Genomic DNA, 16,809 nt, shown 5'->3' with positions numbered 1-16,809 from the left:
CTTTTGTATCCCTCTGAAACCTGACATTTTCAAAGTTCTACTGCAAAAGTATAAAAAAGAAAAACCTTCTAATTTCCAGAAATTCCAGTTTTCCCAATAGAAACTGAGCATGGAAAACAGTTCATTTTAACTGAGGTCACTATTTGTATTGATATGTTTGTTATTAAGCCAGGCAGCTATTTATACAGAGGGATGTTTCACTGTCTCTCTTTCTGTGTGTGAAAGTCCTTTTTTCTCCTCTATCCATAACCTGCACTGGCTCCTCCTCCCCTGCCCCACCAGTGAATGGGGCCTTTGTGGGGGCTTTCCAGCATTCCAAGGGAATTCTTACAGGTGAGGGTACGCAAACAATCCCACACTCAGACAACTGCTGCAGCTTACCATTTACAACTGAAAATACAAAATGCTCCAAGGGCAGATAGGGGTCTCCAGTGCTGAGTTGACCTTACTTTAAAGGAGTTGCTGCAACTACAAGGGTGTGATCACCAGACAAGACAGAGTGGGAGGGAAGGATCCCATTCTTTCTAATCAGGTGAGCGTCCATACGCATGCTCAAAATTCAACATTCTCATTGAAGCCTGTTGCCTCGCACATAATGAGGTACATCGTACAGATTAGAGAAGATTACTTTTTACGCTGTCTTTGAAGAATAGCCTCACAACAGATGAAAGAGTGAACATTTAGGATCTATATAGGGATGTTAACTGATAAGTGCAGCACATGAACTGTGTGAGTAGCAGGCAGACTGGAAAACTCACTGTACGTCTCACAGTGGGCATACTGAAGGTGAGTGTGTGTTTCAGTGCGTGTGTGTGTGTAAACATGTGCATATGTTAATGGCTGAATAACTGACATGCAACATAGGACTGAATATGCAATCATTTAGACATTTGTAGGCATGAAACTGGACATTTTAAAATCAGTTTAGGTTTCGCACAATGTTTTTCTTTAGTTTCATTGGATTTCTGTATCCACCTTGTCTCAGCTTCCCTCTCTTCTTTTGCAACTAGTCAAGACAACACTGCTTGCAGGTATGTATGCTCATTTTCCCATGCTGACTCATTAACTTACATTGGGGTTCAGGGACACACTAATATATATATATATATATATATATATATATATAGCTATACTGTAATCAGTGCATCACAACAAATATTTACAATAATTTATGTTTGTTTAGACAGCTTTGATTGCACATTTTGAAAGTAGTTTTTCTAACTGCTCAAATGTTTTGATCTACACTAACACTCTGTTATGGGCAGAGTCCACAAGAGAATGGACTATCTAATCTTTACCTCCTTCCTCACCCTTCTTTATCTTTCTTGCCCTTTGATATCTCTTGTATTTCTCCATCTCCATGTTATTCACTTCCTTCATGATTGCATGTCCACAGAGCAGTTGTACTGTCAGAGACCAGTAGGAAGTAGTGGCAAATCATAGTAGTGGCCACAGATAGAAATTGGCACTGTTGATTCAAGACAAATAAGTGGTGTATTTTTGGCTGTGAATCCATGTGGACCAGAGCCCTAGCTGCTTCAGCATGCCAGTCTGTGTCCAGTGTTCAGTTTATTTTTAAAAAACTGGTTAGGCTGCCACAGAATTACAGTGAACATGCAGTTACTTTGGCCAGCTGACATTGTTTTTTGATGTTGTAATTGGAAAAATAAATATATACACTTTAACAAATATTTAATGTAGTCTTAATCAAATTTTGAGACTTAAAATAAACCAGTTTTTAAAGGCAAATGAAAAACATCTATCCATGTCATATGACAACTTCACTAATTTCTTTGATATCAGTGAACTAATGTTCTGTCTTGGAAACAAGTGGACTGAATTTCTTTTTTATTAGTATATTCTGTGTTTCCCAGCAGCATGCTGCAGACAGTGAGTGAGTGGCTGTGGTGGGAGCGTCTGTGGCTGCCAGCAAAGGTCTCCTGGTCAGATCTGGAGGACAATGAAGGTCGTGTTTACGCGAAAGCCTCTCAACTTTACGCTGCTCTGCCCTGCGCCCTCTGCCTGCTCCTAGTCAGATACCTGTTTGAGAGGTGAGAATATACAGTCAGTATGTGAGTGAATGTGCCTGTGTGTCAGTGAGCTTAGCAGCACAATTGTTTTGTTTCAGAATATTGGGATTATGTTGCACAAGTTGTGTGGAGCAATGTTATACATGGAACTCCAAAGAACCAGGCCACTTCTGTTGTGTTCAGAAGGACGAGACAAAGCTGCGCTGTGCCAGATAATTTGTTATACACTATTTAATTTTGCTTGTGTGCTGTTGCAGGTACCTGGCCACACCACTGGCTAATGTTTGGGGAATCAGGGATAGGGTACGTCTCACAGCAGAACCACATCCCATCCTGGAAAAGTACTTCTGCAGCCAAACACGGTTTCTATCACAGGTATGTTAAAAAGGGCATTTCACTGAAAAGCAAAGGTGGTTTGTTGTTCACATACAGTAATCTCAATCAACAGTCATATATGGCATACAGATTTATTTAGGTACAGCATTTTGTGTGGTATTAACAAGAATGAAGTTGTTCTCTGTAGGTGAGGAAACTTATTTTATACAGTAATGAATGCAGCACTGTGAAATGATTAACAGTAAAAAAAAGTCTCATAGTGGTTCTTCATAGAAATTCAAAACATTTCAGAGCTTTACAACAAAATACATTACTAAATTAAAGACATTAGTTTTGTGAGCAAACTTACACTGGGAGTTAAATATATGTGAAATATCCCTCTAAAATACATTGGAAACACAAATGTTTGATCATGCTTTGATGCACAGTAAATGAAATGTTCTTTTTTGCACCAAACGTTGCTCATCAGAGAGTAAAACTTAATGCTGGTGTATAACTTCAGAAAGTGTGCATCCTGGGGTGGAACGAGTGTAACAATTGGATCGTTTCCCTTGTGTCTCAGGCTGATGTGAGGTCTCTGTGTAAGAAGACCAGTTGGCCAGAAAGGAGAGTGCAACTCTGGTTTAGGAGGAGGAGGAACCAGGAGCGTCCTGGGCTTCGCAAGAGGTTCTGTGAGGCCAGGTGTGTGTTTGTGTGTGTGTGTGTGATTATACACTGATGTGGGAACAAGCGTGTATGTATGTGACATTATTCTTGTCTGTCAACAGTTGGAGATGTGTGTTTTATATTTTTGCATTTGTCTGCGGAGTCCTGGCTCTCTATGATGTAAGTACTGTTTGATGTTTTTCCATGCTTTATCACAGTGGCTGTTTCTATTACAGGATTTGTCTCTTGTGTCAATCAATTTTTCATTGCACAGATTGTTTGCTTTGCTGCTGCCAGATATTTCTCTCTCTTCATTTTGTCTTTCTCTCTCTACTTCTCTCCCTCTGTCTCCCTATTTCTGTGTACCACTCTGCTTTGCTGTAATGGAGTAAAGTATGTGGAACTCCTTGTCTCTCCTCCTATCTCATGTCTCTCTGTGTTGTGGTTTTTCTAACATTCAGGCAGTTGACATAGCAGACAAACATGCATGAGCTTGTGGCCCTTGTCGCTTTTTTCAAGGCTATTCTCCAACCCCTGTCACACTCCTCTCTGTTTTTGTTGGCTGTAGAAACCGTGGTTATATAATCTGAAGGAGGTTTGGGCAGGCTTTCCGAAACAGGTAAGTGTTTTTGCCATTGCTATAAGGATGACTTGTACAATATTGCAGTATACAGTATGATAAACATCTATATACATGTGTCTGTGTTATGTGTCCATGCAGTCCATGCTGCCATCTCAGTACTGGTATTACCTCTTGGAAATGGGCTTCTACCTTTCTCTGCTCCTCAGCCTCACATTTGATGTGAAACGGAAGGTGAGTGTAGTGATGTGTGCAGATGTATAAAATCAAAGTAAAGTACTGCACTTATTCAAAGTGTTTCATTTCATCTCACCTGAATTCTTGATCAATATGTATCATAAAACTTTCATTTTGCAAGAACTCATCGTATTATTTTCGAATATCAGTCTTAAAACAAAACTTTTTTTTTTGCCTTTTATATTACAAAGATGCACTAAAGTGGGGATGTCTATGTGTCATATGCATACATGGTCACTTCTCGTGTGTGTGTAGGACTTCAAAGAGCAGGTGATTCATCATATAGCCACACTGACTCTTCTGAGTTTCTCCTGGATTTCAAACTACATCCGTATTGGAACCCTTGTGATGGCAGTTCACGACTCCGCTGACATACTGCTAGAGGTCAGTGCATGTGCAAGCTAATTGATGTGATATCCATTGTCATACTGTAGGCTGGTATTAACAGATAACTGTGATTTTGCATTGCCACAGTTCTGCAGCAACAGACTGACTTAAAGCAACGGTTATTCCCTATCATCAAAAAGTAATTTAAGTTTACAAAACTGTCTTTCTACATCTTCAAAGAAAAGCATAACAATAAAGGTAGAAATGTGGCCTAGTAGTTGTGTCAGTAAATTGATGCCTGATGACTGATTGATGACTGATTGCTTCTGACCAACTTGTACTGCCCTTCCATCCTGCATGAACATTGAGTTGAGTTTGAACAGCAGTGAATGTGAAATGTTCTTTTTTTTATGCTAGCTCCTCAAATACATAAGACATCCTACTCAGATGCTAAAGTAGGAGAAGGAGATTGTGTGCATGAGACTGGATGCTCAGTTTTTATTTTAAACAGTAATTATCAAGGTAATGTCACTATTAATTTAACATTTTTCTTGAGACTGTATCAGAGGAGCAATATTATGACATTCATTAACGCTGAGTTGGATCAACACCCCTTTAGGCTGCAGTTTTTGCAAAAATAATAATACAATGCTGTTGAATTGCTGTTGATTGTACAGGTATTCATGATATTATGTCAACCTCCTGTATTAGCATAGGAAAGAAATGTCTTTCTTGTGTGGGGTATGACTATAATTCAAACTAAACATCAATAGCAAACATGCCTGCAGCGACTTTATGGCTGACTATGAACTATTAGTTTTAAACAAAAAACTGAACCTGATTCTTTTCCCTGTTTTTATCTCACAGGGTGCAAAGGTATTCAACTATGCCAAGTGGCACCAGACTGCTAATGCCATGTTTGTGGTATTTACAGTTCTCTTTATGGTGACAAGACTTGTCATTTTTCCTTTCTGGTAAGTGTGTGAAATGGAAGGATGCAGCATGGTGCATGATGATGATCTTGGTGTAATGTGTGAAAATATTATGTGTGCATATCTTCTATCTACAGGTTGATCCACTGTGCATGGGTGTACCCACTGGAGGAGTTTGCTCCCTTCTTTGGCTACTATTTCTTTAATGTGATGTTGTTGGTTCTACAGATACTCCACCTCTACTGGGCTGTTCTCATATCACGAATGGTTTATAAGTTCATCTTCGGCAAGGTGTGTTTACAGGTGTTTCTATGTATATATTAATTTATGTGAATGGAGGAATATATGAAACCGTGCAAAGTTACATGTCTTGTTGCTTCTTTTTGGTTTACCCTCATTTTCTACCTCTTCTCTGTGGCTCATCTTCATCCTGTAGCTGGAAGGGGACGACAGGAGCGATGAAGACGAGGATGACAGTGACTCACTGAAGGAAAGAAACCACAAAATGAGTCACATAAATGGCTCTGGAGCCAGAGGCCGGGCCAATGGTCACTGACACGTACAGACAGACAGAAACAGAAAAAAGAAAATGGATAGCAGACACATGGACATATTCAGTCTGGATGGCAGCTGTTAGACTCGCATTGCATATAAAAAAGACTAAAAAGACTTGAGCAGAGAAATTATTTTTAAAGGAACTGTGAAGGATTATACATAAACTGATTTGAATCTGCATGGTTTCTGGAATTCTTTGAATTCAGACCCTTTCACAATTTATCTTGTTCTTTATCTTATCTAATTAAAAATATAGGAAGACTCCTTTAATACGTCATATTTTTCATTTTTGTATGTTGTTGAGAATAATGATGAAAAATGATGACATGTGAGTCCCACATGTGTGGGCATTAATACAAAGTCAAAGCACTACAGGGAAATTTATGTATTTATGACTGTGACTTACTGTATGTGTGTGTTTCTCTTTTTAAAACTGTATATGTGTCAGTATTGTTTTCATGAGCTCGTCCTGCTGGTGCAGGAAGCAGAATGTGCAGAAATATCAATCTCTGACTGTCTCTGGATATCAGTGGCTGTACCAGCACGCCCTCTCGCGACAATCAGCGAGAACTAACTGAAAATGAAACGTCAGTTCCTCCGTTAGCATCAGTTACCATAGAAACCACAACACAAGCCATCCCCAAGCTACATTTAACAGGTCAAACACCAATAGTAGATTAAGTTGTTATCGTATTAGTACACACATAGTCGTCAGTATTAGTACCAGAATGACTTATCGCACAAATGTGAGAATCGGAAACTGGAATGAGGACCTGCACTTACAAGAGGTTTGTTTCAGAATAAAGCTCTCAAATTTAAGCTAATTTAAAGGCGCCCGTTACACGTTATCGGACACAGGTAGCTTGGCGTTAACTCATTCGTCTTAGGTAACTATGGTAATTATGGGCCTGCTTTTTTATAAGGGCTTGAAGATGTAAATATGATAAGTTTACAAGGGAAGTTGTTTGCACATGCTTTCACCTATTAGAGAATCACTGAAAACGGATTTGAAATGGATATTCAGTCTGATTATCAGGTTACCCATCTCAGTTTACCAAACTCTAGTAAGCAGAGCAGCGCTGTGAAGTTAAGAAAGTATAGAATTATTAAAATACTTTCACAAGCAGGTTAGCTACTGGCTGTTTATTAGTTAGCGATAGCTTTTAAGTTAATTTTGTTCTTCTATGGCGACAGCCTACAAAAACAAACAATAGAAGGAAGGATAATAAGGAGGGATAATAACTAACTGAAAACTGTTTTTACTTTATTTGGCAACTACATTGGATATTTTGAGGAATACAAGGGATGCCAACATCTAGAAGAAAAGGATTTTATGCAGAGCCAAATGTAGTCATGTTTTTATTGTTGAATTGCAAATTCCTATTTACACAGACAATAAACATTTACATAGGGAAAGAGAAATGCTTTAGGGCCCATTCAGCAACAAAGAACAAGATGAAAGAGGAGGGCAGAATACAGTATTTATCATACTACCAATATAAGGGGTTTAGAGCAGGATGACTGAAAACGTACCTAATAATGATACTTTTTATGCTTTAATATTAAAAAAAATCATCTTATTCCACTTTGTCTGACAGTATCATATATATTCTGTATTGGCTTTGTTCAACTCTTCACTGAAGCTATATGATGTTTACCCTGAGTGAAATATTAAAACCCAAGACTCTATGTTTTTTATGGCTGCACCTTTCCATCAAATAGGAACATACTATATGTCTTGTGCATCATTTAATACATATTTCCCTAAAACTTTGGGATCTCTGTTAGAATTTAAAATAAAGTTATGTGGGTGTGAACTATAGACTTTGTACAGTCTAAGGTTTGAGCAAAGTTTGTCTGCACAGCATGAGTTTGTCTCATGTTTGACTCACCCAGTTGGTTAACTTGCAAATTGCTGTTTACACATGCATTAAACAGTAACACAAGGAAACAGAAACACTGTAGGGGTTCAGTAACAAAGAGCAAACTTACAGTATACAACCAGTAGTGGAGGGGTCATGGGTATTTATTAAAGAATACACATTGTATATGCTGATGTTTTTTCCAGGATGCGAAGAAAGAATATCTGGAGAAAAAAGAGAGGGGTGAGCTTGCTGCCCAGAGAGTAGACTTCCTCAAACAGAACATTTTGAGACCGGTAAAATGACTTTAAGCTAATTAAGAACACCATTAACAACAACAATGAAATCACAATGATGATGGGGATGGTAATGATAATGATGATGGCATTTGTTCATGTGTGTAGGTGAATCTCACTGTGACAAATGATGGAAGATTGCACTTTGGGGATGTTGTGATGTTGGTAAACACGGGAGGAGAAAACAGGAAGTGCAGTGCAGTAAGCATTAATGCAGACATTAACAGTTTGACGAAGATTCCTTCGCCTGGCATTCAAGCCCCATGCGGAATCAGTGCAGGAAGGGGTATCCAGGCCTGCACACGCACTGCCTTCGTCATTACCAGGTACACACACAAACACACTTAAAACTTCATCAACATACACCTCAACACACCTGGGAACACCCGCAGATGTAAACCTGTAACGCTGCTTGTTTGACCACAGTGTAGATGGCAGTCCTGAAGGATCGACTCTGAATTTTGAGCAAAGTTTTGCCCTGAAAACAACAAGTGGCTTTGCTAGGGGGGTAAGTGAACTAACACACACACACACACACACACACACACACACACACACACATATATACAGTATTTAATTAGATAGTTTACACCAAGACTGATTTCTATAAAAGGGGCTCTCCTCCATCCTCTGTGGCTGTGAAGGGAGTTTTTGTCTAAGTCTAAGAAAATAACCCTGATGATGGGTTATTATGGATAAATGTTATCTCAGTTGGGCTTGGAGTTTTGACAGAAAGACTGTTACAAACTGGGGGGGGGAGTCTGAAAGAAGAGGGCATTTACCTAAATAATGATAGATGCAATTAAGATGCATTATGGGAGGTGTAATAATAGGGACAAAGAAGTCAGGACATCTCTACTTCAGCTGCTTTGATTTTGACCATTTAAAAAAACATGTCTCTCAGAGTCTCCAAATGGAAGTGCAATACTAAACTGGTGGAATACACCTTTAATATTAAATAAAAATTAGAGAGCCTTTTTACCATCAGTTCTTCAGTTCATCTGAATGTCATGTAATTATTAATGTTTTAATCATTTAGTTTATTGAACAGATGTGTTCTCTTTTTTATTAGAATGGTATTTTACATGCAGTGAAACACAACAGGCTAGCATGATTGTTATATAGTGATTTTTAAACAGCAAATGTGGTTCACTTTGCATTGTGCCTATCAATACAATACTGATAAAACAAAAATCTCATCTTTAGTGTGTCACTTTGTGTGTTTACATATTTTCTCTTCCTTTCTTTCCTCAGCTTTTCTTGACGAGTGACCTGCAAAGTTTTCAAAAGGTAGATCAAGTTTTAACATTAATCATTAATTGAATACCATCAAGGAGAATACATTATACTGAACAACCACCAACTGTGATGAGACATTTTAACAAAGCAGAAATGCAGAAAGCTTACATGCAACACAGTTATGTTTCACTAGATTTTCTACTACTGTCAATCTCATATTATTGTGACCTCATTTAAAGTGTGCGAAGAAGTCCCGCCTACAGGAAGTAAACTTGGATGAGGGTGGTTCCTTTCTGTCTTGGTGGAAAATAGTGCACTTTGACCCCCAGGAGAGGCTTGAATATGAGGGTCAGCCTGTTCCTGTAAGTCTGCTGTATCTTCATGGTTAAATATTCCACCTGTTGCAACACCAGCATTGTTTACATGTTTAACTGAAGCCAATATAAAGAATGCTTTGTGTTTCTTTTGCTTTCCTTCACCTCTGTTGTACTGAGAATTTCCATGCAATTATTAATAGTCTTTTTTTTATAGGCTAATGTGAAGGTGCTGATCATACACTGCAAGACAAACCAGGCTCTTGCTGTTCTGGATGATCAAGTCCTTTGGTATTTTCTATTTTCCTTTTATAAGTAACTCCCAACCAAGGGGAATAGTACATTGCTGTATTAAATGCAATATTCAGAAAAGGCTGTTGATTTGTGTTGCTCTCATGTCTGATGTCAACTTGGAGGTCCAAAATTAGGTTACAGTCACATAAAAACCCTATCTCTACTCCCAGTCAACTCCAAGGCAACTATGAGCTGTACAAGAATCAGCTTTCTTAACCCAAACAATCTGTTGTATCTATATAAAAATCATCAGTTTCCGGTCAAAATGTTGCAGAAATACACCATGTAGATTCACTTCTGTTGAAACGGTCAGGTTGTGCATTCAGTTGCAGTCAGCTCTTTACAGCCACGTGCTGTCAAAAGATGAGGACCTCCAATATGGCAGCTAAAAGTCATGTTACATCACCTGCAAGCCTGCTGCTGTTTTGTAGGTAACAGTTGTTTTCCCTGCAGGACCACATATGGCAACGAGTATGAGGTGACGGCTCACACCTTCTTGGACTGCCACAAAGCTGAACAGAAAAGCAACCACTGGATACTGTGCACCTCTGACCCTGCAGGGAACGGGCTTTTACTTCTCAACTACCCACAGTCAACAGCTAACAACGACGAGGTCACACAGGCAAACCCTAATATCTAAAAGTAACCCAATTCACTCTCATGCTGTAACATGTGCAGATAGGGCAGACAGATGCCACATAATTAATAACACCTAAACTTTTAATAAATAAATAAAGGTTGTTTTTTTCTGTTTGGGTCACTGATTTTTTCTTCTTGTGGAAAGACATTCCAGGCTGGACTCCAACCAGGACTCTAGCCAAGCCAACAGGACGCTCTGTAGAAAGAAGCATTTGATATGTTTCTTCAAACAAAGAGGGAGTATAGGGAGTTTCCATTGTTCTAGTTAGGCAATAGCATAAGAAACCGAGTGTGATATTGGACAGTAGGATGATTTGGCCAGTTTCCAGTGCATTTGGACTTTCCCCTGAAATTAAGTTTATATGAGATTTTGATGAGATAAGGGGAAGAAGAATGGACTCTGTCATAAAAGGAGCAATGAATTCAAGAAAAAAGGACATAAACAGTCCTTGTTCTTTTATGTTGTGGCCGCAACAGCGTAGCTGGTATTGTTTTCACCTTGTGAGCCTGTATGTGTGTGTGTGTGTGTGTGTGTGTCATCATGGCAAAATGTGATCCTTGAGACACCTACTGTAGCGGGAACTACCACAGAAGCGGTTTTGAATACTTTGTCTACACATACTAGCATAGTATTTTGCGCAAACATCTGTTGAGAACAACCATTAGATCCTTAATAAAAAAGTATTATTTAAGGAGAAGGCGCATTAAACCGCCGTGGATGGTGTGATCCCATGGCAAGATGGTCTCTAGTTTATATTTAGATGTTTTTTATGATGTATTATGTTATTCTGTTATTCTGATGATTGTTTGAAGACTGTGATGCGAGACAAATATCCGTGTGAATGGAATAAAGTGTTATCTTACCAGCTGATTTAATGTAGTCCTTTCATCTTTTTAGTGTTAAAAAACACGATGCAATAGAGCCCTGCACCGGTAACCGAACTAAATACAAGCTAAATACAAGCTTCTAACTAAATACAAGTATTGTACACAAAATCTCTCCTACTGGGGGCCTGCCTACTTTATTTTTCAGATTCATCAGTTGCTGTATATGTCTTTAACACCTGTGTGTGATGTGTGTTTGTTGTGTCTGTGATCTGTGTGTTGTGTCACTAGTGTCAGGTGTGTGTGTTGTGTATGTGTGTGGGTGGGTGCGTGTGTGTGTCTTGTGTACAATATACTGAAAGCAGAGATTCAACTGTATGGAAGACTTTGAGTGCCAATACATGTATCACATTCATGAAAGATTAATAAGGTTAAATGTAACTTAAACTTCATTGCTCGGTTATACAGATGCAAAATGCAATTAAAGCACATCAGTACCCATCTCCTTGGGGATAGATGATGGTTATGAATCTTTTAATGTTAAGGTGTGCTCTGGGATCATGGTTTCACAGGTGCTATGGATTATTATGGACAGGTGTGGACCCAGTCTTTGCCAGCTGAATGGCCCTGAAACTTTAGGCAACATCCTCTCTCACTTACATACAATGGGTTTATCATCTATCATGCTCACACGGTCTATCTTGGTGGTGCAGTTGTAATTGGGAGTCAACACAAAAGTAATATCACACAATGACTGTTTAAAGCGAGACTATGTAACTGCTGAAAGAAGAAATACAAACTGCTTAAAAATTTAATTCATAAGAAATAAAACACACACATGTGCAATTCAATACACTCAGAGGTTTGCTGCTACAGCCTTACTTGGTCTGGTATGACCAGTAGTTAATTATGTAAAATGTTAACTAATGTTAGCAACTTTAGATAGATGTTACAGTATAACTGACATTACTGAGTCACTTCACTGACCTTGTGCCTCTTCTGCTACTGTTACCTTACATTTAGCATGTCACACACACAATTCTATGGTTTTATCACAAAAGTAAAACAGGAAGTAAACACATTGCACATCACCAGGAGACATTTTTGTTGTGTCCTGCTTGTGGTTCCCCTGGTGTCTTTCTCACTCAGGTCATCTTAATGATGGTGTGTTTAAGCAACTAGCTCAAGACAAGACAAATAAATAAATTTACTTTTTTTTAAATGTTAAATTCAATGGTCCATTTTCCTGTAATTGCAACTTACCAAACCTGAAGTGAAAGTTCCATACATATGCAATGCCTAAAAATGTTCAACCACTTCTACAACTGGTTTGATAGCCCTTGCCCACCATAATCATGTTTTTTGATTTTTCCAGTGCCTCCTAGTGAGAGACAAGCTGACCGAGATGAGGGTGGACTCAGACTTGGTGACCTGCATCATGGACTACCTCACGGGGAGACCACAGTATGTCAGGCTGAGGGACTGCTCCTCTGAGACTGTGGTCAGTAGCACTGGTGCACCACAGGGGACTGCTCTCTCCTGTCTTGTTCACCCTGTACACTTCTGACTTCAAGTACAACTGACTTATGCCACATGCAGAAGTTCTCAGATGACACTGCGATTGTGGGGTGTATTAGGGGTGGACAAGAGGGCAAGTACAGGAGCCTGATGGAGGACTTTGTGACATGGTGCAGGCCGAACCATTTAAAGCTGAACACCTCCAACACCAAAGATATGGTGGTGGACTTCCGGAGGACCAGGCCCCATCTGCAACCGGTCTCCATTGAGGGGGTCGATGTGGAGGGCGTCAGGACCTACAAATTGCACAATAGACTGGACTGGTCAGCAAAACATTTGCACTACCTGCACTGTTAAGCACCTTACATTTGCACTATCTCCATTGGCATATAGTGACTGCTCTCTGTAGTAGTTCTAGTGGCTAGACTATCACTTCACTGTTTTTCCCCTTGTGTTTTTATTCTTATAGTCTTACTGTATGTGCATTGGTGTTTTGTATATGTGGTATAAGCTGCTATCTACTTGTCACTAATTATGCTGACATTGAGTGTGCATGCATGTTTGCTGTTTTTGCACTTTACAAAACCTTATTCATATTCTCGTGGGAAAAGTTTTACTCCGTACAGCCTGGTGCCATGCTTGCACAACACTCGGTGCTGTGCAGGTAGTGTCACCTTTCGGGCATCATGCATCTGCATCCTTTAGGCTAGTAAACCATAGACTGTATACAGTGAAAACCGTCTTAGCGTCTAGGGTTTAAACTGGACATGATAGGCTACTGCATTTCCTCGTGGTGGGGAGGACCACGTGTGGCCTGTGCCGGGTTAAAATCATAGTCTATGGTAAAATATAATTATGAAACAACAGCAGGTATCTTCTACCATAGATAGCGCTGTCAGTTATTATGCTCCCCGTCCAGGCTGCGTTCAAGTAAAAACTGACTTGACTACCCTGGTTTGCAACGATTTCGAAATAGCAGCGTTTAAACTACCCTGCTACCTTTACACCTTCAATTTGAGTGTCATCTAATAAAAATTAAAGGAGAAACCGTGGCAACTACCAACCGTTTGCAACAGCACATTCGACACACCGCCACTTCTGTTAAAAACGTTATTCTACGCTTTGACAGCGCTGAACGCGCTCCCAGGTGTAACGTTTCAGAGGGAGCCCACTAAAGAGAAGTGGCCGGCCGATGATCCAGCACCTCATTGGAAGCGGCAGATGCGTGGAAGAAAGGACGTCGACTCCACAGAAAGGTACGTAACGTTGGCCACCACATAGGAAGACAATACACAATGTCATGTTTCATCCTTTGGTGTCTAGGTTAAAAACACAAAATCGTCATTGTATAATTAAAATAGTTTCAGTCTTTTGGCTTGTTGGGTTAATATTAGACGTTTGTTTTTTACTGTTTACTGTTTATAAAGTTTGCAATTAACTGTTAACGCTATCTAAAGGAGGACTACTGGGGTCTAGTAAGCAGCTGCGCTCTAATTTCAGCCTGACTGAGAACAAATCCGTTTATCTAAGCCTGTGTTCAGAAGATAAAATCAATATTCAATATATTGATATCCGTATAGATAACAATTTAACGCTATGTATCCACTGATAATGCCCTGTTGTGAATAATTATACGTCTCTGTCGTGTCTGCCCTGTCTTCTAACCGGTAGTGTAATGCCATAACGTTATTTATAAGTCAAACACATGATTAAACCTGGTACACATAAAACATGATGATAACACAGATTTAATCAGAATTTTACAACGTGAGTGAAATAACTAAGCAAGCTAAATAGAACTGCAACCAAATTACTAAAGTGATAACATAACACACAACTATTTAGATTTTAGAAGTTATTTTAATTGTAGTAGTTCTTTCAAGGAAATGCTTCGGAAAATAAAGTGGTAAATAAAAGTGGTAAACTCAAACTAAAATAACTGCCTCAGAATTGTATTCCCTACACTTAGTACTAGATTACATATCTCTTTCCAGGAAAGTGCCAATGAATTTACTAGGAAATTATGGGCCCATAATTTAAATGAAAGCGTTTAATATTAAAACTATTTCCCAACTCGAAGGTCAACTGTTTCAAACACCCTGCTAGGAAAAGAAATTATGGTCGAGAAAAGACTAAATCCTGGTGAGAAAATACTGGCTCTTAACTGACAAATCCACCCTCCCCCCCAAGTTTGCTAAAAACCAAATTCCCAGAAAAATTACAGAGGACATGACATCAGGATCCTCAATGGTAGCCTGACCCTGGCTACATGCGTTTTATCTATGTGGAGCATTCCTGGGCGATACCCCCCTTTAATCAGCTATTTGTTTGTTTTGGGTCACTTTACATAACTCTAAGGCAGGTGTTCCCAGGGTGCACTCTCTTGCTCTGACAATTCTCACAGCAGAGGATGTGTGTGCTACTCTCTATTGGGCCACCCCACACCCCCCTGTTAGACCTTATGAGGTTTTACAGCCTTGATGTGACAGAGACTTGGTCGGTCAGGATTGCTCCCAGAAGCAAAGTGCTTGTTCAGGTATTGCCATGGCTCTATCAGTCTTAAGTACCATCCTATCAGGTGAGCTACTGTATACGTGTTTTGAAGATAGGTCACATTGCTTTTGCATAAGTCTTGCCATGCTATGGTTACCCAGTAATGATGCGTGTGCTAAGTGAAGAGTGACTTTCTTCATCAGCAAGGATTACTAAGTAGTACAAAATTTAGTTTAAAATGAAGTTAAATGTTAGGATTATGCTACACCCCAGTTTAAAAAAGGACAACAAGAGTATATAAAGACTTTGCTGAAACTTATTTTGCGTACAAGAGGTGGTTATACAGTCAGTGAGTGTGCTACTGTATATGCACACTGGATGAGTGGGGGAGGTGTATTGCTTTTTTTAGTGGTGCTTCCTGGAGATGGCAAAAGACAATAGTACTAACTCTCATTGGGGGTTATAGCACAACCCTATTACACGTTTTCTTAAGATTTTTGACTGCAGCTAAACTAATGATAACATTTATATACTTAAGTGTACTTATTGTGTTTTATATGTTATATGAAGGACTGTGTATTGTGTAACCAGACAATCATGGCAGTGAATGTCCCTGGACTGGTGGCCATTGGGGTTTTTTTGTTTTTTTTATAGATTGTCATCCTGGTAATTGGGATCTGGGCATCTTGAAAATCCAAGAAAGTGGAGAATACATGTACTGGCAGCAAGAGTGAAGTTACCATTGTCGTTGGGCAGCAACATCAATGTCCTGGTCGGGGCTTTTCCCCATGACAGGTAGAACTTTTATCTTTCATGTCTGTCATTTAGTAATACTTGACATGTGTTCCTTATTGTGTTTGCTCTATGCACCGTTCACTGTGTTTTGTTGCTAAATTTCTCACTTGGTTATTTTCTGTGCTTTGCTTTTAGCAACATGGGTTGGTGGAGGTTACATTATGGGAACTGTTGAGGCTGTTTATTCTCCTACTCAAGGTCTTATCTGGGCTATGGGGCCTCCTGCATATCTTATCAATTTTCTTTTGGGTAAGTAGCTTCTGTATGATAACACACAGCTAAACAAGATTATTATACCGCTCCAAAAAGTTATCTGACATTATGACAAGGTTTTTTCTTGTTTTGAGTAAGTAGTAGCACCCTGGGGTAGTATTTTCAGCCTCACATACTCAAGTGTCACAGGATGTGATACTTCACCTGTGCTTTCGAGTTTGTGTGCATCATACCTTTTGCTGATACTCTTCAACAGTGGTGCTGATCAATGTGCATTGTCCCTGAAAATAAATAAATTATCTAAAGGCTGTATTCACAATTGAGTTTAGTATATGTGTAGGCTATTGCCACAACTGCACACAATGCTAATCAGATCTTAGAGTCATCTGAGGACTTACGAATGGTCAGATGAAGCAGATGTCAGATGAGGTGGGACTTATAGACTTGGGTAATATAGGCTATTTTATAGGCAGGGGAAGAGAGGGGATGACATGCAGCAAAGGGTCTGGGCTGGATTCAAACCCAGGCTGCTGTGGTAAGGACTCAGCCTTGATACATGGTATGCGCTCTACCAGATGAGCTACCGGGGCGCCTGCTAATTTAGATCCTAAACATATGGAAATTAACACATTCACACAAATTAAATAACTGATAATCCTTGCCAATCCTTGCATTGCTC

The 16,809-nt window shown here is 39.4% G+C and overlaps 2 protein-coding genes across 11 annotated transcripts; both read left to right on the top strand.

Annotated features, from left to right (window-relative positions):
- Positions 1 to 332: 332 nt before the first annotated feature.
- cers3b (ceramide synthase 3b) lies at positions 333 to 5,912 on the top strand. 10 transcript variants are annotated; one of them, XM_044194251.1, is made up of 12 exons: positions 333 to 532; positions 1,011 to 1,031; positions 1,878 to 2,051; positions 2,288 to 2,405; positions 2,929 to 3,047; positions 3,134 to 3,191; positions 3,580 to 3,630; positions 3,733 to 3,825; positions 4,084 to 4,212; positions 5,023 to 5,129; positions 5,225 to 5,378; positions 5,524 to 5,912. In XM_044194251.1, exons 3-12 carry the CDS (start codon positions 1,879 to 1,881, stop codon positions 5,641 to 5,643), a joined length of 1,122 nt encoding a protein of 373 aa, XP_044050186.1. In that variant the 5' UTR covers positions 333 to 532; positions 1,011 to 1,031; position 1,878; the 3' UTR covers positions 5,644 to 5,912. The 10 variants fall into 10 exon arrangements, with proteins under 10 accessions (XP_044050186.1, XP_044050185.1, XP_044050183.1 ...); XM_044194250.1 differs by having other exon boundaries at positions 1,875 to 2,051; XM_044194248.1 differs by having other exon boundaries at positions 334 to 532; positions 986 to 1,031.
- Positions 5,913 to 6,130: 218 nt separating this feature from the next.
- cfap161 (cilia and flagella associated protein 161) lies at positions 6,131 to 11,157 on the top strand. Its single transcript, XM_044194252.1, has 8 exons — positions 6,131 to 6,430; positions 7,711 to 7,800; positions 7,909 to 8,126; positions 8,227 to 8,308; positions 9,055 to 9,090; positions 9,279 to 9,401; positions 9,571 to 9,644; positions 10,101 to 11,157. The coding sequence occupies exons 1-8, from the start codon at positions 6,371 to 6,373 to the stop codon at positions 10,285 to 10,287; spliced, it is 870 nt and encodes a 289-aa protein (XP_044050187.1). The 5' UTR covers positions 6,131 to 6,370; the 3' UTR covers positions 10,288 to 11,157.
- Positions 11,158 to 16,809: the final 5,652 nt, after the last annotated feature.

The sequence above is a fragment of the Siniperca chuatsi genome, linkage group LG4 (assembly GCF_020085105.1).
Source record: "Siniperca chuatsi isolate FFG_IHB_CAS linkage group LG4, ASM2008510v1, whole genome shotgun sequence".
Lineage (NCBI taxonomy): Eukaryota > Metazoa > Chordata > Actinopteri > Centrarchiformes > Sinipercidae > Siniperca > Siniperca chuatsi.
Note: the sequence above shows the minus strand (reverse complement) of the source record. Positions and strands in the feature narration are given on the sequence as shown.